This window comes from Sander vitreus, chromosome 8 (genome assembly GCF_031162955.1).
Source record: "Sander vitreus isolate 19-12246 chromosome 8, sanVit1, whole genome shotgun sequence".
In the NCBI taxonomy this organism is placed as follows: Eukaryota; Metazoa; Chordata; class Actinopteri; order Perciformes; family Percidae; genus Sander; species Sander vitreus.
Genome location: NC_135862.1, coordinates 32,017,807 through 32,040,798, shown reverse-complemented (window position 1 = coordinate 32,040,798; position 22,992 = coordinate 32,017,807). Strand labels below are relative to the sequence as shown.

The following is a 22,992-nucleotide window of genomic DNA, read 5'->3' as shown; positions in this document are numbered from 1 at the left end:
ATTCTTAATATACATTTAGTTATGCAGCTATTAATTGTTGAAATCACAACAAAGGGACATGCCAATGCTTAAACTGTTAGTAAAGAGTGACTGGACAGATCTGGTTATAATTAAAAATTAAAGATTATTTACTTCCATCTGAGCGATATTCCAGTACACGAAGTAAGGGGACTTTGTCTCAGTAATGTCTTAAAAAGAAGAAGAATTGGTTCACGAAGTCATTTTTATAATCCCACTGATACGTTCTCAGGTAGGAACCAACGTGCACATATCTTATCGTACCGGACGAGACCCAGTTGCGCACATGTTCGCCGTTTCCTTGGTAACAACCATTTACCATACACGTTACTGATTTATTTAAACAACATGGACATCCAGGAACGAAGTAAGTCTATTCAATTCATTTAACTAACATGCCTGGAGCTTAAGGGAGATGTAAAGTAATAATGTAGTTCGGAAAATGCGAAATGTAGCTAACAGACTCTTGACAGTTCGTATTAATTTAACGCTAACATGTGTTTAGCTAGTTAGGTAAGCTAAAGGTTAGCTAACGTTAGCCAGCTAGCTAACGTTATCGTTCAGTAACGTTAAACGTTAACGTTAGCTAGCTGTTTGTATAGCTTTGACAGCTTTGATTTCACATGAACATGAATATATGTACAGTATATCACAAAAGTGAGTACACCCCTCACATTTTAGTAAATATTTCATATCTTTTAATGGAACAACACTGAAGAAATTCCACTTTGCTACAATGGAATTAATGTGGAATTAAAATAGCCCCCCCACATCATCACATACCCTTCACCATACCTAGAGATTGTGATGATGTGGGGCTATTTTAATTCCAAAGGCCAAGGGAACTTTATCAGGATGCATAGTATCCTGGATCCATGAAATAACTGGCCTTTAAAAATAAACCTCTGCCTGCCTCTATGGGAATTTAACATAGTGGTGTCCTCACTTTTGTTACCAGCGGTTTAGACATTAATGGCTGTGTGTTGAGTTATTTTGAGGGGACAGCACATTTACCCTGTTATACAAGCTGTACACTTAATACTTTACATTGTAGCAAAGTGTAATTTCTTCAGTGTTGTCCCATTAAAAGATATAATGAAATATTTACTAAAATGTGAGGGGTGTACTCACTTTTGTGAGATACTGTATATCACATGTTGCCTCCCCTCGGTCTCCAGATGTGCGAGGCTGTGGAGAGAACATCGTAGAAATGGTTAACATGGAAGAAGAAAACTTTGCTATTTCAAGGTGGGTTTCAAGTCACAATAATTGCTTTTGTTTCCATTTAGAGCTGTGAAAATGACTTTTTATTTAACTTTGTGAGATCAAGTTCTCGAAGTGAAATGCAAAGGCCAGATAATTAAATGTTCCAAAGGCTTGTCTGTCAATGCCATTGGTATCTTTTCTATTAATCTGGGACTTTACCAGGTCAATACTTTAGCCTTCACTTAGCAGTCAAGTCTCAAGTTCTCATTTTTGAGACTTGAGTCTACCTTTAAATGATATGATCATGTTCTCTTGTTTTTTCCTCTCCAGTTCCTCAGCAGCAGACTCAGCTTTTGATGCGGTTATTGGGAGCATAGAGGACATCATCATGGGTAGGATAAGTGATGAATCCATTGTCTGTATTTTATTTTATTTTTTTAAATCTTACAGATTTACAATCCAACTATTTGTGAAAGATGAATTTTGAATGTGAGAAAAGTGGCCGTTTTGCCTAAAAATGAAGGCCTCTGTAGCTTTATTAGACCTACAGTTGTGTTCAAAATAATAGCAGTCCAACATCACTAACCTCATAAATCAAATGTTTTGGTAGAAGTGATATTTGTACATGGCAAATCATTTACTAGTAAGTGTTGTAGAGTCATAGAAAACCAACAGAGCCAACAGTCATGACATGCATGCTGCTCATTCTGTGTAATTGAATCTGTAATTGAAAGGGGCATGTTCAAAATAATAGCAGTGTTGTGTTTAATTAGTGAGGTGATTGATTCTGTGAAGAAACAGGTGTCAATTATGGCCCATATTTAAGGAAGGAAGGAAGCAAATGTTGTGCATGGTGGTTATAGTGCATTTCACACTGAAATACTCAGCAAAATGGGTCGTTCCAGACATTTCTCTGAGGAACAGTGGACTTTAATTCAAAAGTTGATTGGAGAGGGGAAAACGTATAAAGAAGTGCAGAAAATTATAGGCTGCTCAGCCAAAATGACTTCAAATGCCTTGAAATGGCATCCAAAGCCTGAATGACGTGGGGAAAAACGGTCAACTACCATTCGAATGGATCGAAGAATAGCCAAAATGACAAAGGCTCAACCAATGATCAGCTCCAGGAAAATCAAAGAAGACTTAAAGCTACCTGTGAGTACTGTTACGATCAGAAGAAGGCTATGTGAAGCAAAGCTATCAGCCAGAAGCCCCCGCAAAGTCCCATTGCTGAAAAAAGACATGTACTGAATAGGTTGAAATTTGCCAAAGGACACATTGACTGGCCAAAGGAGAAATGGGGCAACATTCTGTGGACTGATGAGAGCAAAATTGTTCTTTTTGGGTCTAGGGGCCGCAGACAGTTTGTCCGACGACCCCCATGCACTGAATTCAAGCCACAGTACACTGTGAAGACAGTAAAGCATGGTGGTGCAAACATCATGTTATGGGGATGTTTCTCATACTGTGGTGTTGGGCCTATTTATTGCATACCAGGGATCATGGATCAGTTTCAATACATCAAAATACTTGAAGAGGTCATGTTGTCTTATGCTGAAGAGGAAATGCCTTTGAAATGGGTCTTTCAACAAGAAAATGACCCAAAACACACCAGTAAGCGAGCAAAGTCTTGGTTCCAGATGAACAAGATTGATGTTATGGAGTGGCCAGCCCAATCCCCAGACCTCAACCCCATAGAAAACTTGTGGGGTGACATCAAAAATGCTGTTTCTGAGGCAAAACCCAGTAATGCAGAGGAATTGTGGAATGTAGTTCAATGGTCCTGGGCTGGAATACCTGTTCACAGGTGCCAGAAGTTGGTCGGCTCCATGCAGCACAGATGTGAAGCAGTTCTCAGAAATAATGGTTATGCAACTAAATATTAGTGCAGTGATTCAAAGTAAAGCAAACCCTTGAGACATTTTTCAGTTCATACAGTAAATGTTTGAGTTTGTAAAGAAAAATGCAAATACTGCTATTTTTTTTTAACAGTCTAATATTCCTTTTTCTTCACTTTCTGTAAAGGTATAACACAAACTTGATCAATTTTGGTCATGTTTTGATTTGGAATTGAATGTGCAGAGTTCCCAATGCATTGATATTATGGGGTTAAAAGCTATTCTAAGGATTTTGAGCATTATTCACTTTTTTAAACACAATGCTATTATTCTGAACTGCAACTTGCTGATACAACTGTGTATATATATATATATATATATATATATATATATAAAAAATAATAATAATTAAATTGCTTTAACTGGTCTTTATTTGTTCTGTGAGAATGGTGAAAAATGCAGGAAAGAAAATTGTACATATGTAAAACATTTCCATATTTTATCCTGAGACTTTTTTTTATTTTTTTATTTTTTATAAAGGTCTGTTTACTTAACCAGCTGAAGACATATCAATCTTTAGTGTTTCACCAGTTAGTGGTGAAGATACGTGATGTTCTACATGTCCACTACTTTTCTTTTAGAGGAGGAGTTCCAGCAGCTTCAGCAGAGCTTCATGGAGAAACACTACCTGGAGTTTGAGGACTCTGATGAGAACAAGCTCAGTTACACACTTATCTTCAATGAGTATGTGAGTTTGCTGACCATCTCGCTGTGGTCTAATGGAACTCCCACACCTGTCTTCAAGGAAAATGACATAGGATTATCAGATTTTTTATAACACTGTCCCAGTCCAATACACATTAAGTTGCCTCTAGAAATATGATCATTATATCACCTTGTCTCGAATTACAATTTACAGGGTTCATACGTTTTGAAAAAACATGGAAAAGTTATGGAAACAAAAAGACCCAGAAAGTTTTGGAAAAGTCATGGATTCTTTTTTAAATTTTTTTTATTTTAACACAGCATAATAATATGTGATTAATAAATATATTTCATGTCGTCCTAACCTCAACGTTCTATTCTGGGCGCGATATTATGAACCACATAAATTGTCATTCATTTTATTGTTAAATTATTGTAAAATGTCGACTGACATTTTCAGGAATACATAGTCATGGAAATTTGCCGAAAAAGTCATGGAAAAGTATTGGTTAAATGCGTATGAACCCTGAATTTACAGCTCTATCAAAGATTCTGACTTTTTACTCATCGTCTGTAGTAGTCAGGGAGGTAAACTAAGACCAGATGCCTAATAACACTCATGTCTCTTGTGAAGGTTGACCTGCTGGAGAAACACCTGGAGCAGCAGCTGATGGAGAGGATCCCCGCCTTCAACATGAACACTTTCACAGAGCTGCTAATGTAAGACGTGACACAACTCTTATCGTGGCCGTTTTCCTCTGACAACAACTAAACCACTCTATATTCAGTTGGTGACATACATTGGTGTCATTGAAAGCAATGAGTCCGCTCATACAGTGGTTTGTTTGATGCACCTGTTGCGCCTAAGAAATATAATTTTGCAGCAGGGCCACTAGGTGGCACAAAAGTACATTCCAATGTGACAGGATTCACAATGTGGGTCTCTTCCATCTGCAGGCAACACAAAGAGGAAGTGCCAGGTGACATCTTTGACATGCTGCTGACGTTCACTGACTTCATGGCCTTTAAGGAGATGTTCCTGGAATACAGAGCTGTGAGTTGTCTGTAAACTGACAAACACCTTTATTCCCCTTTTTCATTTAGAAGCTCAACAACTTTAGGAGTCTCTATTTCTATTTTCTAGTAGGTATTGGTTAGACTGGGTAAACCCAGCCTGATCTGCCAGCGATTTGATTTTGCCCTGCGGCTCAGGCTGGAAACCTGTACGTTTTTATCTATCCTGCTTTCGTTACAAATCTGCAGGAACCAATCACAAACTGGCTTATCCACCTGGCGGGGTATTGACAGGTTTAACACGATGACGATAGAGAAGCGACCAAGCATTCAACAAGCCAGCCACTGAAGCGCAGCAACCCGTTGATGCCGCTGTCGCTGCTACGTCACCCGAATCGTTGGTCTGATTGGTTGAAGGACTATCCAATTGTGTACAGAGACATTTGAACTATGACCGTTGATTACGCCTCTTGTGCAGTAGAAAACACAGAGCAGACTCCCCAGACTAATGTTCAATCTTAAAAGATTGAGCTTGGCCTGGTGATAGCCAGACTAGGTATTGGTGCCATATTCTGTAATTAAACGGGTCTCTTTATTACTGTAAGCTTCAGCCGTCCTTCAAGCCCATTTGAATCTTGACTGATTTCTGCGGGTTAATTGGTCAAAAACAAGGGTTTAGGACTCCTGTTTGTAATGTTATGCTTCAATAACAGCTGTATGCATCTGTATGTTTCTAGGAGAAGGAGGGCCGAGGTCTGGACCTGAGTCAAGGACTGGTGGTCACATCTCTGATCCCTGCAGGCTCCAAACACATCGGCTCCACTCAATCCCAGTGACACTCTCACTCAAAAAAGTCAAACGTTTGAATTGCATCCTCCTCTATATGTTTATATAACATTTTGTCCATTGGCCTTCACAAAGTTGTTAGCTTGTTTTTTTTGTGAATTTTGTTTGTACTCTAATGGTGAGCTGCTGGATACACTCCCCATACATCTACAGTTTGTGCACAAATGACCCCTAGCGGCAATTTCATATATGCATTCCTCTGTGTTTTATGTGGCAGGTGGGATGGTGTTTAAGAGGCTCTTTGTAGATAAAGAGTGAAGATGAAAGCTTTTGGCTTCTTTCTGCTCCCTAAGCACTGCAATGGACATAATGAATACTTGAAATATTCAAATTAGTTTAACTGTAATCTACAGGTGAGAGGCCTAATCCTGATGTTGCATATAATCTTATTTCCGTATATTGTTTATCAGGAGTTTGCATTTATTAGTTCTGCCTGATTGGGGAGAAGGAACCCAGTACTATGGTGCTGGTACTAGATTTGTCTGTGTGTCATCCTACTCGTTCTGCTAATGGCATCACCAAATCCCCTTGTAAGCAGGGGAAACCATTTTGATATGATTGAATGTTTGGCTCTGCTCTCTTTGCCTGGTATGTTTTTTTGTTTTTTTTATTAGGAATATAGCAGAACTAATATATGTTTTATGAAGTTTTAAATTATTTGGTCAGTTTGAACTCATTGGATTGAGGTGTGTGTGTGTGTGTGTGTGTGAGAGAGAGAGAGATTAGAAATAAAATCTACAGTGTAGTTTTCAGTACAACGTCAAAGTATTTTCTACTTGTCTTAACATGACAGCTGTAACTAAACGTATATTTATGTCACTGGTGAAATACTGTTGATGTCTAATTTGCCAGTAAAAAGATATTTTTTAAATAAACAGGTAAAAGCCTTACTTGAAATCACCCAAGTGCTTTATTTGAACAAGTGCATGTTTGAGCCCCACAGGATTTCACTAGTATTTATATTCTTGGTATAAAAAGAAACTCATTTCATAAAGGCACATGCACTGTATATAGATCAAAGCCCCCCCCACACACACACACACACACACACACACCGCTCTATGAATTCTTGGTGGAACAACATTTGAATCATTAAAGAGTCATTATTGTCCTGCAGAAACCCTACATCTTTATAACATACATGATTAAAAGAGTCAATTTTTACATGTACATTTTTCAATTAGTTGTAAGTGCTTTAGCTTCGTCTGTGGAGCATTTTTTTTTCAAGTTTCAATGTGAGCTTGGATATCCGGGAGAGAAAACCAAATTGGTTTCTGCAGGACACAGATACTAATGTATGCATACAGTCATTCTTCACACCTTCTGCACTGCCGTGTTAGTGTATTACAGCAACACCGTAATATGAGCATCACAGAAAGCAAACGCAGGAGTCGAGCACGTTATGACACGGACCTACAGTGGTTCAGGCTTATCGGTACAGTACTCATCAGCCTAACCAACGCTACCACGACCTGTAAACAAGAAATACTAAACAAAAGAATTTTCAATAGTTGCGTATCTTCGCGTTTCTTCTTGATAGATGACACATCATAGTACTACACACTGAAAGAAATGTTTAAAATCAAAGTTTGGAAGTTTGGTCAGGCTGTCAAAAACAGTTTACACTTTTAGGGTTGGCCATCGAGAACCGATTCCTACTTGAAATCGTTTCAAAAATTCCGATTCCAGTGGAATCTTTTCTTTATTGGAATCGTTTGGAGGATTTGGTTTCAAATCTGATCATGGGTTCCAAATTGAACATGCGCACGTTTTGGTTTCCGTCCCGGCCAGGCTCTTGTTGTGTTGCAGCTTCGGAGCACGGTAAGCGTCGCTCTAGTGTGGCTTTATTTTACGTTGAAAAAGCCCGGTAAAACTGCAACCCACCATTCAATCAAAATAAAACTTTCCTCTTATTTGTGAAATAAGCATGAGACCCGTTCCAACTCCACCCCTCAAAGAATCGGAATCGAGAATCGATAAGAACTGGAATCGCAATTGGAATCAGAATCGTTAAAATCCAAACGATGCCCAACCCTACACTTCATCAATCTGATATTTACATCAATGACTGACCAAAGAACCCCCTTTAGAGCCATTTACACTGATATTGTTATTTTAATCCCATAGTATAAAAGTAATTTATATATTTTACAATGTTCTTTTACTATTAAGACTTGTTAGAGTATGGCATTCAGAATATGAACAAATAACTGTGTTCACTCTGCAGTTCAAATCACTTTTTTGCATTGTAAAGTCTTCTTCCATAGTGGGGTGACCTTACTTCAAAGAGATAGTTTGACATTTTGGCAAATAAGCTTATTCGCTTTCTTGCCGAGACTCAGATGAGAAGATTGACACCACACTCGAATGACCGTACATTACATATGAAGCTATAGCCAGCAGCCAGTTAGCATAGCTTAGCACAAAGACTAGAATCAGGGAAACAGCTAGCATGGCTATTTTCAAAGATGACGAATGAATTTTAGAGGTTCTGGTGAGGGGATTTGGTTATTCTTTATTCTTTTTTTGGGATCCCCATTAGCTGCCACTAGGCTAGGCTGCATATTTTAAATACAACTTGGAGGTGCTAGTATGCCAATACGCTGTGATATTACCAACAATTGAAGGCACTGTTTGCTTTATTTGTGTATATACAATAGTATTATTAAAGGTAATATTTTGAGGAATCTGAATTTGAGGCCTCAGTGCAGTCCACCAGAGCCGCTTCAAAGAAATATTGTGTTGTAGTATGTGATACAGTACAATTTATGTGGACAATCCATTGCTGATGTACATTTTTTTTTAGAATGTTAAGGTAAAAGTCTAGTGAGTTTGACTGAAAAGTATATATAATAAAGGATATTTCCATCTGAATAAGGCTTTATCTCATAGAGGTCAGGATTCAGCTACAGTATTTTGAGGGGGAAAAAAACCACAAGGCATCTTCTTCTTGGATCAGGATTGAGTCCTAGGTCGGCACTGTGTTGGTGGCAGCGTTTCCTCCATCTCCCTTCCAGGTCAAATAGGAGATGAAGGCACTGGCCCCGTACGCCAGGGTCACCACAGCACCGAAGAACTGAACAGAGAGGCAGAGAAATAGAGAGGGAGACAAACAGAGAGACGTTAAAAGGTGAAAAGAAAGAAAATGATACCTCTTTAATGACTTTAGGAAGCAAAGCAAAGGTCTCAAATCTCCCACTGCTGACATAAATCAAAGATACATTTACATCATTATGTAATCACATCTATAAAGATTTCAGCTAGCTACTTGTGATTCAGTAACTTCAAATAGCACCTAATTGGTAAATGATAATGTACGACTCAGAGGCAGTAAAATGCAACTGATAAGAGTTTGTGATTGGACACGGGCCAGGGCCTAATGTGTGTGTGTGTGTGTGTGTGTGTGTGTGTGTGTGTGTGTGTGTGTGTGAAATGTGCTGGATGCTACCGAGCTGTAAACCAGCATGGACTTTAGCCTGTTGAAAAGGATATAAAACAACATATCCAGCCTGCATTTCCGGATTTTGGTGATCTTCAGTCTTTTTTGCCTCACACACACACCCACACACACCCACACACACACACACACACACACACAACTGGGTCTCAATAATGTGCAATAATTAAGGATAAAGATGGTTGCATTCTGATGCTGGACATTAACTACTGGTGTGTGTGTGTGTGTGTGTGTGCTCGAGAGAGAGAGAGAGAGAGAGAGAGAGAGAGAGAGAGAGAGAGAGACAGAAAGAGGTACACGATATGTCATCCTGATTGGAAATTTCTTGATATCGACCGTGCGTTTGTGCCGCGCTTGTGTGTAACGTTTACTGTTTTGACGTAGGCCTATTAGCCTAAACAATAAATTAGCTAATCTGGCTTTCATAACTCAGTGCTTAGCCTCTTACTAACATCACCGCACGTCACTGGACCTCAGAGTGTTTCTTGCATGTTTAACAAGCTCTTGACTTTGTATTTGAGGCAGTGTTAGTGGTGTCAGGCGTCTTACAGCGGCTGCTGCCATTTGTCCGTAGAACATCGTGTAGTAGAAGGGGCGCACAGATGCTGCGTTGGCCAGGAAGGCGGTCAGATAGAAGACCGTGGCTCCGGCGAAATACACCATCACCTAACAAAACAGGAGAAACATTAGCCACATTTCCTCAGGGCTTCTTCTTTCTGTCTGTTCCCTGCTATTCTATTGCAATCTTGCTCATCTTCTCTACGTTGTCTTTTTCCTTGCCAGCTTTTCTAAATGTCGCCTCCTCTTCCACTGCTCTGGCATTCTGATTGGATATTCTACTTCACTGTCCTATTTCATTAGCCTCTTTTTATTTAGCCAAACCTTAAATGACCCTTGACAGTGACACTTTTTTTTAAAAATTCTGCTGCCTTCTTCTTGTTTATGCACCATTTAGCAATGCATTGAATGACCAAATGCCTTACGATCTTGCCTAGAAGACAGCAGAGAGATTATCAGAGTGGGCCTTGTTGGCCAGTCCACATCTGGAATATCACCTGCACAGGGAGACTCAGTGGTGTCAATGGTATCATTTTAAATTAGTCTTGGTTATTTTCAAACTTGATAATTTGTGCTTATTTAGTCATTCATGTCATAAGGAGGGCTCTAAGGCCAGAGACTGCTAAAAAAATCACATCTGATGTAGTTTCTGTGTACCCTGGAATCAACAGGTAGCTCTCTCCCCCTTATTAGAACAAGTAGAGAGATACTCTAAAAAATACATGTTTTTCTCATGCGAGCAAAACAAGTCCCCCCCCCCCCACACACACACACACACACACACACACACACACACACACACACACACTCCCCGCGTCCCTTCCTACCGTCAGGGGCCAGGGGACGGATGTGAGTTTTTGCTGGGCGCCGAACAGGATCATGAAGAAGAGGATTGTGGTGAGGATCCACAGAGTGACGGCCACAAACATCACCCAGCCATACGCTGGCAGCAGAGTGTAGGGGGCACTGGCTATCAACGCCCACTGGAGCAGCCCCAGAACCTAGGGAGGTGAGAGAGAGAAAACAAGACAGACCAACCAAGAAGAAGAGAGAGATGAAGTGAGACAGCAACTTAAACAGGCTGAAATAAAAAAAAAAAAAACATGAACTGTTAGTATATGAAAAGTAGACACTTTTTCAATGTAATATGTAATTATCAATTGACCACATTGGGGAGAACTTGTAGCCTCTACCTCGCACAATTGTATGCCAATGCCAAAAAACTGTGCAGGATCGAGTGAGGCAATGGAGCAGGAGTTGGCAAAGAGGATGTGGGCCAGGTCTGTGAATCGCCACCAGGTGCGGTACATTGAGATGCTCTCAGATGGGGATAGTGCAGCATTTAGGGAGGTGGTTGCACTGAACCCATACCCTGGGCATGGCATTGTGAAATTGGAGTGTATCAATCATGCCCACAAGCAAATGTGTACGGCACTGAGAAAGTTGAGTGCACAGGGTAAGTTTGAAGGGAAGGTTGTGGGGAAACTGACTGCCAATAAATGCAAAACTTTGCAAAATTATTACAGGGGGGGGATTCTTAATAACCAGGGTTCACTAGATCAGATGAAGGCAGCAATCTGGGCAGGTCTCCTCCACTGTATGTCCACTGATGACAGCCCCTTGCACACCAGGTGCAATCCCTTCTGGTGTTGGTATAGGAAAGCAGAGGAAAATGGTGAAACACCTGGTTGCCATAAACACCATGCTGGAAACTTTCTAGTGCGAGAGGTTGGAAAGAAACTTATCCCAGTGTACCAACACATGTCTAGTGAACGCCTGCTGCAGCGAATGCAGCATGGAGGCACTCAAAATGCAAATGAGTGCCTCAATTCTTATGGTTATATGGCTGCGGTGTCCAAAAACGTTTTTTTGTGGGGAAAAGTAAGCTTGAGGCAGCAGCAAGTATGAACTTTGGGCACAACCAGAACATGTGCCCCAGCGAGGCAGGAAATACCTCACACCGGTCACATATGGATTTATATTAGGGTACATTTTAGATTATTTGACCTATCTTTGATCTATTTTTGTTTGCTGCATGAACTGAAACCCGAGTGCAATTTAGTTAATTATTGTCACAGCAACAATACTTATTCTGCAACACGATCATGCTGACTTGTCAGCCAGTGGTTATGGCATTAATGCCGACTATATCAGAATAAAGCTCATCACAGTTAGTACTGAAGGCCTTTACACTGGTGACTCTTTTTACATCCATCTGAAGGCAGCAGCTATCTGTTCCATCTGCAGTCTCTAACTGAAACGATGTTGCGTGGATCAGACAGATCAGCTGGTTACATTTTGTGCAACCAGTGTCAAAATAACAGAAACCCCCATGCCTATGTGCACATCAAACATGTCGTTTTGACATACAGTTCCCTCTGCCAAGGGCAGTGTAATGGAGTGTAGCAGTTGCAGTCCATTATTACTGCAACTGCTACACTTATCCTGAATATAAAACAGCATGCACTGGAGTGTGAGCACCCCAAACTTTTCATCAGTCAAAATAACTGGAGCACACTAGGGATGTCACAAGACCCGGATCTTCGGGACCAAGTCAGTACCAAAATTCGGAAAACGTAACGTTACTTGTTTTTCTACAGTACTGTAGGTACCGGGACGTAATGGGGTCAGTACACGCCTTCAAGTGTTCTAGTCTGCTGCTAATTGTAGTAGTCTATGAGCATTGAGTATTGAGCATTCAGTGAACTGAATCTGAACTGAAACTCCTCCCTCCTCTTTTGCGTCTCTTGTTGGGGAAATGTGCACATGACAATTATTCACCTCAATGATACATTAATTCATTTGAATGAATTAATAAACCCCTGGACTGTAATATTTCAGATGTTTGAGCAAGATTTCTGCTCATGTTCAAAACTTTGTGCACATTCAAAATATAACCCATCTGTGCTCTCTGAGATTTGGAGGAGTCGTGATATTTTGAGAAAAATAAAGTTATAATAGGCTATTACAAGAATAAAGTCACAATATTTCTAAAAATAATCTACCTGCATCATATATAGTCTGCTGTGCATTACGTGATTGCTCTGCTGATACGGTAGATCTCAGACCTCCTGATAGACTCAAGCCCCGTTTGGCTCTCTGAATGAGAGAAAGTTTAGGGAAGTGGCTGTACGCTGCTCTACATCGGGGGTGGGAAACCGAAACTACTGCAGAAATTCACAGGAGCTGAAACGGGACACATCTACCGCAGCATGCCCACAGCAGAGCGCGTCCTTTATAAGCTGCACAGACCACGGAAGGCGCGCTGCAGCAGCTCCGTGGTCTGTGCCGCTGCTCGTCTCTGTTTTTACAACGAGAGTGGACACTAAGCGACGCACAGGTCTGCTTCAGAGCTCCGTTTGTTTGGGAAAGGTGCTTTATTTGTGATTTAACTAATGGTGCTGATGATTTTTATAGACCCCCCCCAGGTGTATGATTTTACTGCTTTCATGGGAGCTCATCCTCTCTTTAGTGTATAGTCCAAGAGTATTGTGTACTTTTGATGGTATCGGTACCGACTTTTGATATTCCCTAGAGCACACTGAGCAGCTCTCGCCTCCTCCTTGTCTGGCAGTAAGATAATGCAAAGAGTTAGCTCAAATATTGGTAGGGAAAATTCTGTCTTTGTAACAGACAGTTAAAACTGACACACACAAGAGAGACTTCATTAACGAGTTGGTGTAGGAAGGTTATGCTATGTTCTACTGCTCATGTATGATAACTAAATAAAGCACAGTGGAGACCTGGCATTTTATGGTCGATGTTGTAGCAAAAATGATCAGTGTAGAATCTCTGTTCAGTTGTCTGTGGACTCTTTAAGCTAATCGGCTATCTCGGAACTCCGGCTAACTGCTAGCTCTCTCCACCTGCACCAGCCATGTTACATCCTCCAAAAATATTGGTAGGGACATGTCCAAACAGTTCACGTGCAAACCTACACACCTGTCTTTCAAACATCAACAGGTGTGTTACATTGAAAGAAAAGTGTGGAGGTTGGAAATTATGCTGATCAATAATACTTATTCGTCATTGGCTGTGATTATTGACTTGGCTTTTCATCTTTAAATTTGTGAATTTGGCTGCTGAACTTTTTAAATAAAAAGTTGAGAAGTGATGGGCCCTGCGGTGGTAATGTCACAGAAGGCCTACTCACAAAATCCACCGACTTCACAGATACCGAATCTACAGCCATGCTAGCAACTCTGTGAGGTTGTACTTAGGCACAGCAGTGCTTTGAGCTAAATGATAATGCTAGCATGGCAACATGGTCACAATGTTTAACAATGTTTACCATGTTCACCATCTTAGTTTAGCATGCTAGTGTTTTCCAATTAGCATCAAACACAAAGTGCCCCTGAGGATGATGGAAATGCCATTACTTTTGCATGTATTTGGTCTTAAACCAAAGTATGGGACAGATTGAAACTGTGATCATATGAAAAGTCAATACCATTCATGCTGAGGGGAACGTGACAAACTAAGATTTATGGAAAATGTGAGCATTCTCAGTGAAGTTCTTTTTTGTTTACAATACATTTATACAAAAAAGCTAAGCCTAAAATTCAGCATTCATTCTTTTTAAAACAAAATGAGACATCATCCAGACAGAAACCACACAAAGCTCCTCTCTTTGCCTCAGGACATAAAAGGACAGTCTATCATATATGCAGAGATCATGTTTCACTTTGTAACACACACACACACACACACACACACACACACACACACACACACACACACACACACACACACACACACACACACACACAGTGTGAACTCTGATATTGACCTTTACAAAGACTACTGTACACTGCCAGGGCAGTACAGGAACTTTAAGCATCTATCAAGTTAAACCATGCACTCTTAAACAAGTTCCAGCATTTATATATTATGCAGATGTGTTTTATAATGCAGTATGCATGGGGCATTTTATGTATTAATATTGCATAAGGAGTTGGAAGCTTGAAACAGGAAACCTGCTGTTCTATGAATGTAACACCTACTGCAGATGGATGAATGCAGTGACCGTTTGGTTTTGAAAGAATTTCAAATAACTATTCTGATAGCCTACTTCCCTTTTTTACTTCTTTAATTCTTCCCCTATTGTTGTTGCCCAAGTATATGTAGGGAAAATGACGTTGCCACACACACTAACACACACATATGGTCACATTTTGCAAATAGGTCAACTGATTTTCATATCAATAATCCTAGAAAACATCTCAGACACACACAAGCAAAGGACTGTTCTCTGAAGATTAGGCTGAAAGGCCACAAAACAAACAAACCCTTTTAAATTAAAATGTAGCTGTGAGTGTAACTGTAACTGTGTCACACCAACTATCACTGAAAATTCAACAACCTTAAAGTAGTTAAACTGAGACAAAACAAACACTTTTTGTTTTCTATTGGTACAGCTACACAACCATTTCATCTTAGTGCTGCAAATGAGTGAAGTACCCTGGAGGGAGCTACTGACTATTGTCTGTTGCTCTTTGCCTGATATGGCAAAAGTACTCACTTCCTGTACCCAAGTAGAAGTACAGATACTTGTGTTAAAAAATACTCTGGTAAAAGTAGAAGTACTGATTTAACTTCTTTATTCAAGTAAAAGTAACAAAGTACAGGCTTGGAAATTTACAGGATAATTCCGGCGCAAAATGAACTTGGGTTAATAACTTATGTGTACCGAGTCGACCGTTCTCTGGGATCTGTTTTCATTTCAGATAGATTATAAAGACAGTAGCGTTAATGTTTACATGCGGCCGCCATCTTGGATAACAGTCATAACCAGTCGAATCACGAACTCTGTGTTTGAGCTATGTTACTGGTTACTGGTTGCACGGCATTCGTCGTTCGACTGGTTATGACTGTTATCCAAGATGGCGGCCGCAAATCTATCTTTGTAATAAACTGTCTGTACACTTACAAAGTTCTCAATGCTTCGATTTGCATGTAGGGACCCTCATTAAACTATGTTTAAGTGTGGTGCTATTTTGAGCCTTGTCAGTGGTGTAGAAATAGTGATTTACCCTGTGCCCGAAAGCTACCGTTAGCAGCTAACCCCCGGTTTGCGGTAGCTAGTTTCAAGCTAGAGACACATTCGATTAGCATGAAAACAGATCCCAGAGAGCGTTCGACTCAGTACACATAAGTTATTAACCCCTAGGTTCATTTTGCACAAATGTTACTAGAGTGCAAGCTGAGAAACTTCAGTGGACATGGAAAAAAGGCTCTTTATATGCCATTGCCCACATTTTAAATGGATGTCTGCCAATAGGCCTAAAACATCACATATATGATTATTGTGACAGAGACTGGGACTCCAGGTTAATAAGATTCGGACTGAGTAGCAAGATATGAATTCAATTGTGATTCTGTGAGAATTCACAGATCCAGTTTATCTTTTTGAATGTGTCTGTGCTCAAATATGGCTTCTGGAAAGAAAATAAAGGATAAAATGTGCCGAATCTCTGGGATCTCCGTTTTCTTCATTTTCAATCATGTAGGCTTCCATACTACCACGTGCTAACGTTACCACCATCACCACTGAGTAAGATTGCTGACTTCATGACCCTTCTCTACTTGTCACATTTCAATGATTTTAAAGTGCCCATATTATGAAAATAATGGGATTTGGGGTGTTATTTGGAGCCTAGGGGGCTGACCGTTAGCATGCTAGCGCTAGCATGCTCGATGTCAATTGCGAACACTGCTACAACACACCTAAATTCACCCTAAGCTACAAAATAAATTGTTACATGTCCCTGTTCTGCAGGTATTCCACACAAAGTTGGAAGTGCGCCTTCGTTTAGAAGAAGTCTCCCGGCTAATCCTGCCTTGTACTGACTGAAGTTGGAGAAACAGCTAGCTAACTGATGTAATCCTTACCCAGCTACTGCGCATGTGTGACTGACAACAAAGATGTTACAGAAGTTAAGAGGTCTCACTCTGTAGCTAAAACAGAGACCTGAACACAGGGTGAAAAGAGGAGCTGCAGCAATGTTTAGTACAACAAAAATATGGTGTTTTTTGAAAATTAAACCATGTAAACCTATTGTGATACAATCTCAAATTACAATTATGAACCTGAAAATGAGCATAATATGACCACTTTAAAACAGAAGTAAAAGTAAGTGGCAGAGCCTTGCTATAAATACTTTAATTTACCATTTGAATTCAATTTGCATCGCAGTGCTGTTTCCACATGCCGCAGGCAGCTGCTTTCAGTGAAAAAAACTCTACCATCAAACAGCAGACAGAATTCGGCCCTTTCACACATGCACTGCAAACCTAAACCTATCTAGAAAATTACCTGGCATAGCTGTATGTGAATTGTGAACTGTTTTAATCAGTTGGACTAGACATTAAACAGACTTGACCCTGCCAGTTTCTTAGTCCAAAGTATGTGTATTGTCTAATTGAGCCCATGTGTGAATAGAGCAGCTCATTGTGCGGAGAATTCACAGCGAGCGAGTGGGCATGTTGATAACGTTTCTATCATGCGGCTTTCCGAAACCAAACAAACCGAGGGTAAAGAAGGGTGAGATTCATTGTTTATGAAGAAACTATGAATCAGCTCTGTGACTGGTGTAATCCACGTCATGTCCTGCCTCCTGCACGCTCTTTTCCAGTCTGACACGGACCATCTCCTGTGATGTGCTACATGTGTGAAATGATTCCATATGTGAAGTTAACGACTAGCTAGTTTTTAGCAGCATGAACAAGATATTTCCCTCAGGAGTTGGTGGAGACCAAAACAGAGCTTAAATAAGTGGACTTACATTTGTCAGGTGGACAGAGACATGCTAACACTTTCCAGACAATCTAAATCAACGAATGCAGCTTGAACATAAAAGGGAGAGCTTATAAAAGTCATGTGGTGGTGTTTAGGACTTTTCTTTTAGACCGTGCCTGCTCTATTTTATGATTTTCATCCAATGTTCACAGCTTGTTAACCTTAGGACATCATAACTGTAGCCATTTAAACATCACAAGACTAATAATCACCCGCAACTATTAATAAATTAGTCACACTTATTAAAGGTGTATAGACAATGCTCCTGTATGGGTGCCTTAGATCTGGGCATGAAGATTTACTGTAAAGTTTGTTTAGTTTGGTTTATTCACATTGAAACAACTTGTTTGTAAAGCCTGTTTACCTTACTCACTCACTCACACCCTACCACAAACATTATAGGCCAAGGTTGCTGTTGATTTTCCTGAATAGTCGGGCTGAAAGATGTCACCTGTATCACCTCAGGGTTCAGCTGCCACACCCTAGCAAACTGGCCCGCTACTACAATACCATTAAATGCCAATAAATCATTCCACTCATAAAGCATGGAGAGGTGACACATTGTTTAACATTCAGGTCATATACAGAATGAACATTGTACCTCTGACTAAGCTATAGGTTGAGTGTAATATTGGGATGGTTGGAGAGGTATGACAGGAGGGGAGAGGGCCTTCAGGGGACAAAGATCTCCTGCAGACAGTCACATGTCCTTTGTATGGTCAGAGTTTAGTGCAAATACATCACTAGAGGGGGGGGGGATGAGTTTTAGCTTAAACTCAGCACTGTTAACATAACAAACCTGTCCCGCTGATTCTCACAATTAAATTTGATCTCACAAATGGACAGTGTATAAACTCAAATCCTTGTTAGTTTAATTTTCAGCTCGATGTCAGTTCTTGACTTGACCAGACATGACTGTGTGCACACTGCCATGCAAAACAGCAGAAGCTTTTACTACTGACAGTCATGCTATTTTTTATATTGATAGTCAGGGATATTTAAGGTGCAAACTGAAGCTGTTGTGTGAACATATTCAAATTCATATTGCTACAGAAAAAGATTGGAGATATACAAATATCTGTATCTGCTACTGCAATGTTGACATATCAATGATGAATATCAGGTTTTATATTTAGCAAACTTGTCTATGATTGATCCTAAATTACCCACATTGGCGCTTTACCTTTAATATTTTGTGGGTGGGTGTAACATTTTGTAACATTTTGTTTTCTGGGTGACATGTTCCTTCATTATGATGAACATGGGCACTGTAATTTATTTTAAGTTGATCCCACATAGACTGTCCTGCTGCTGCATATTTTCTCCAGAACACCAATGTGTATTAATCCACGCAGAAACTAGTCCCAAACAAATGAACTATTTACTCCTGTTTGTAACATTTGCTTGACACTACAGAGCCCAGCTGTTTAATTATTTCAATTTTCTAAAACTAAAACTACAGTATAAATATATTTCTTTTAAAGATGGATGTCCTCAGTTGGAAAAAAAATTGACCTGGGGCTGAGAGTTATAGTCCGAGTAAGAAAGTCATAAAGTATTAGCAGATGGAATAACGCATGGTTGGTTTTGGTCTTTTCGTGGTGACACTAAGAAAAATAAAGAATATCACCAACCGTATTCTTTAAAAATCTGTAAATGAATCAACCAATGGTTTCAGTCATGATGTACCCGAGGGAAACAGAATACAATAGAAAAGAACAGAAGAGGAAATAAGTTTGCACTGAATGCAGTTAAATAGAGTAAAAACAGAACAGCGTTGCCTGTTACATACTATTTCAACAACCATGAGGATGGCCGGGATGCTTCGGATAAAGGACCTGTCCATCGTAGTGGTGACGTTAGTGGCCAGCCGTTGGAGGCTGTTGCCCCCCTGCTGAGAGCTCTGGGAGTGGGGGGAGCTGGTTTCCGTGGTAACCTTGGACGGGAAGTCTGCCATGATCACGCAGCTTATCCAAAGATGGGTGTCTCAGAAACAGCCACACCAACAGAAAACTCCTTAAGGATTCAGTCTCGGGATAAACTGAGACTGATGAAAACAATCCTCCTCCAATAGCTTTCACTCCTCCTGCTGGTGGCAACAGCAAGACTAAAGTTCAGTTCTGTCCAAATAAAACCCTAAAAAAAAGGTTTTGATAGTAAAAAAAAAAAAGAAAAAAAAGAAAGAAAAGTAAACTGTCCAAAGAGTTAAAGAGGAGTCCTCCAGGTAAAACCTCCAGGCTCAGATGTCCAGCAGTCACTCTCTCCACCTGTACTGACAGGTGACTAATGGTGGTGGTGTGTGCGTCTCTCTACACCTTGCTCACTCTCTTTCTCTCTCTTTATCTCTCTCTCTCTCTCTTAAACACACACACACACACACACGCACACACACTGGGTGTTTCGTCATCTCTCTCTATGTGTTCTCTAGTGTTTTGCTCTCCCTCTTTTACCATCTTTATCTCCCCCTGGCACCTCCCATATGGCTCCCAGAGGACTCTTACTTGAGTGACTAATGAACGTGTTTGAAAACTGGGAGGAGGTGGAGCAAGAAAACAAAATAAAGAAATTGACTCAGTGACACCCTCTTGGTGTGGATATTTTGTATGTGCATATTTGGCCTTCACAGGGCGTTTCAGAAAGCAGGTTTAGTGAAAACTCTGAGTTTGTTAACCCTGAGATGAGGGAAACTCTGGGTTTTCTGTTTCAGAAAGGGAGGTTGATCAAACCTGAGAGAGAAGGGTAACTTCATCCTGTTTCAGAAAGAGAAGTAACTTAACCTCAGAGTCAGTTACTATGACTGAGCCTGTGAACCTAACCTGTTCAGGAGCAGGTTTTCTTCAGTAAACCTTGAGTTTGTTTCAGTCTCCTCCCTCTGACACAGCGCTCTTTCATTTCATTCAGTCTGGTTTTTCTTCCCAGAGTCTATCAGTTATGTAGCCTACTTAACCTTATCCATCCTCATATCACTAACTTCACCCATTGTGGACATGCTCTACATCCCAGCACATTCTTTGTGTCACATTAAGTTTTTTTGCAAACATTAGTGATGCGGAGCATATTAGTAAAGCCACTGTAAAGCAAAGCGCCGTCAGAAGAATGTGACTCGCTGTGAAACGTTTTTTAAACGTTTTTGTAGTGTTCCCTGGACACAAACCTGTAAGAGCCAACAAAAAGATGTTCCACAGTATTGCAGGTGAACCCTTTGAAATAAAAGATTATGAATTAGAATTTTGTTAATGATGGTGCTGCAGCCTCAGAATGAGGTTAGTTAGGACTTTTTCGTACCAGTAATATTATACTTATGATTAAATATGTAATTAATACACTATATTGGAACTTACTGCATTTACTCTTGCAGCAATTTTCTCCCATGCAAATTCTCTCTCTTTTGCTGTGTTGCTTTTTAAACGAAATATATGTTCAAACTTGTTGTACGTGCACATGAGTATTTACGCCGACTAGTTTCTTTGTGGTTGTTAACATGATGAATTGTAGCATCAGTGCTCCATTCATACTGCCTTTTTATAGTGGTGGTGCACACGCTTAACTCTGAGTGAACCTACTCTGAGTTGACCAACTCAAATCAGCTGTTCTGGAACCGAAAACTCAGAGTTTCCCATCTCAGGGTAAATCAACTCAGAGTTCAGGGTTAGACTCCAGAGTTTGTTAAACCTCCTTCTTTCCCCAGATGTTGCATGAAAGACACAAGCATGCTAAGCCTGTATTTGGGACAGACTTTGATGTGATTGTTGAGGTATGGAGTGCTTAGACTGTAGCTGAATAAATGGATGGATGAGATTCTAAAATGATTCCATTACATCATACACAGGGAATCTGGGGCTGCATATTCTTCCTGTATTCTGTTTGATTTATGGACATACAGTGAGATACCATCACAGTGGTCAATTCATTCATCCACTCATGAATCCTCTCTGCCTGCAGGTGAAGAATGAAGGAAGCAGAGATGCTCATGCTAAGCTGACCATGCTGGTCATGTATTGCTGAGTTTAATGATGACACATGACCAGATCGTATGCTGTAAATGTATAACTCAAAAGCAACATCCTGTGAGCAACTGGTCCTTCATTGAGAAAGAGTGAGCTGTGTGCTGGTGTTTCAAAGTGAAACTGGTTCAGTGTTATAGGCTGGGCCTACTTGAAGAAGAGTGAACAAATACTTGTTTCAATTCATTTCACATAACAACCATCATTCACCCTATCATACCTATTTACTAAACAGTCAATATGTCATGACACAGACACATACAACATATGACTAAAACACTACAGCCAAGACAAATGTCATTATTACATAATTGCAATAACATGATTATACAGTGCAATAAATAGATCACAATGTCAGATGTATTCTTGTTTACACTACAGTGGACAATTAAGTCTGATGTATGTAATGTAATGTATGTAAAGTATGTATATGTTATGTAATAATATGTGTTAGTATGGCAATGTTGTATGTGTAATACACGTTGTAAACACAGTGTAGCAACTGTGTAGAAACCGACACATACCCGATGTTTCTGACAGGATGTAGCATTTGATTGATGAAAAAAAACATAATAAAGGTATCTGTCAGAAGTGGAATTCAAACCCACGCCTCCAGAGGAGACTGCGACCTGAACGCCGCGCCTTAGACCGCTCGGCCATCCTGACATGAAAATCTATAGAAATAAGCATTCCCTCATATAGATGTTACTTTTCGCATTTGTATCTTTGTGTATTCCTGGTAGTAGACTTGTGTTAGTGGTTTAGCAGCAACAACGGCTAAACTTTATACGTGGCTCTTTTGCTAACCTCTTCTGGTGATTTAGCTCTAGTCAAATTTGAGTTTTATAGTTTTAGGAAACATGAAAAACTAAATGACACATATCTGATTGCTCTACATGCAACTGGTCCAAACCTCTAACACTTGTTTGATCTCATTTTAAAGTCCAAATAGGCCTAAAAAAAGACCGCTCAGCCATCCTGAGACACGAACCTTAAAACATGATTTAAGTAGTAGGGTATGTATTCTTATTACTTAGTTAGTTTGTTCACACATTATTAAAAAAAAACAATACGGCTTGATAATAGTTAACCACAAGACAGTGTTACTCTGTTCAGTGGCTCAGCAGCAGCATCGGCTCATATTTATACATCAGAGCCCTATCCGGCTCTGTTATACATGGCTCTCTTGCTCCCTCTGCTGGTGTTTTAGCTGTAGTGTCTATCAGCGTTTATTGACAACCACAGCTAGATGGTGCTGCCGCCATTTTGGACTGAAAACGCCAATGAGACAACAGCACAGAACAGCAAGCATCCCAAAAAATGAGTCATTTTAAATTTCTGAAATTAGGGGAACTGTATAAAATGTCATCCTGGCACAACAAATACAACTGTGTGATTATTTTGTGCTCTCATTTTGTTTTGCAATTTAAGTAAGACTAAACCTTTAGAAGTATAATTTAATAGCATTTCCATATAAAACAATGTACCGACCAATACAAACGTGATCCCTCTCAATCATCCCTTGTGTGATGGTGTCTGTATCTGCAG

General features: G+C 40.0%; 2 protein-coding genes and 1 non-coding gene across 3 annotated transcripts; 1 reads left to right on the top strand and 2 right to left on the bottom strand.

The window, feature by feature from the left end:
• The first annotated feature begins 277 nt into the window (after positions 1-277).
• Positions 278-6,517, top strand: arl2bp (ADP-ribosylation factor-like 2 binding protein). The gene is made up of 7 exons (XM_078257844.1): positions 278-385; positions 1,197-1,266; positions 1,555-1,616; positions 3,704-3,810; positions 4,402-4,487; positions 4,725-4,821; positions 5,519-6,517. Exons 1-7 carry the CDS (start codon positions 367-369, stop codon positions 5,615-5,617), a joined length of 540 nt encoding a protein of 179 aa, XP_078113970.1. The 5' UTR covers positions 278-366; the 3' UTR covers positions 5,618-6,517.
• Positions 6,518-8,445: 1,928 nt separating this feature from the next.
• Positions 8,446-19,922, bottom strand: pllp (plasmolipin). The gene is made up of 4 exons (XM_078257843.1): positions 19,233-19,922; positions 10,470-10,643; positions 9,634-9,750; positions 8,446-8,703 (listed from the first exon to the last, which is right to left on the bottom strand). The coding sequence occupies exons 1-4, from the start codon at positions 19,395-19,397 to the stop codon at positions 8,596-8,598; spliced, it is 564 nt and encodes a 187-aa protein (XP_078113969.1). The 5' UTR covers positions 19,398-19,922; the 3' UTR covers positions 8,446-8,595.
• A 2,105-nt stretch (positions 19,923-22,027) lies between these two features.
• trnal-cag (transfer RNA leucine (anticodon CAG)) lies at positions 22,028-22,110 on the bottom strand. Its single transcript has one exon. It is a non-coding gene; the product is annotated as a tRNA-Leu (tRNA).
• Positions 22,111-22,992: the final 882 nt, after the last annotated feature.

What these genes read in the sequence shown, in the direction of transcription:
- pllp (XM_078257843.1), bottom strand. Translation starts at nt 19,397, where the DNA reads ATGGCAGACTTCCCGTCCAAGGTTACCACGGAAACCAGCTCCCCCCAC. An exon ending in TCCTCATGGTTGTTGAAATA is followed by an intron (nt 10,644 to 19,232) that starts GTATGTAACAGG and finishes TCACCTCCCTAG; the next exon opens with GTTCTGGGGCTGCTCCAGTG. An exon ending in CCGTCCCCTGGCCCCTGACG is followed by an intron (nt 9,751 to 10,469) that starts GTAGGAAGGGAC and finishes CTGTTTTGTTAG; the next exon opens with GTGATGGTGTATTTCGCCGG.
- arl2bp (XM_078257844.1), top strand. An exon ending in CACTTATCTTCAATGAGTAT is followed by an intron (nt 3,811 to 4,401) that starts GTGAGTTTGCTG and finishes TCTCTTGTGAAG; the next exon opens with GTTGACCTGCTGGAGAAACA. An exon ending in TGTTCCTGGAATACAGAGCT is followed by an intron (nt 4,822 to 5,518) that starts GTGAGTTGTCTG and finishes GTATGTTTCTAG; the next exon opens with GAGAAGGAGGGCCGAGGTCT.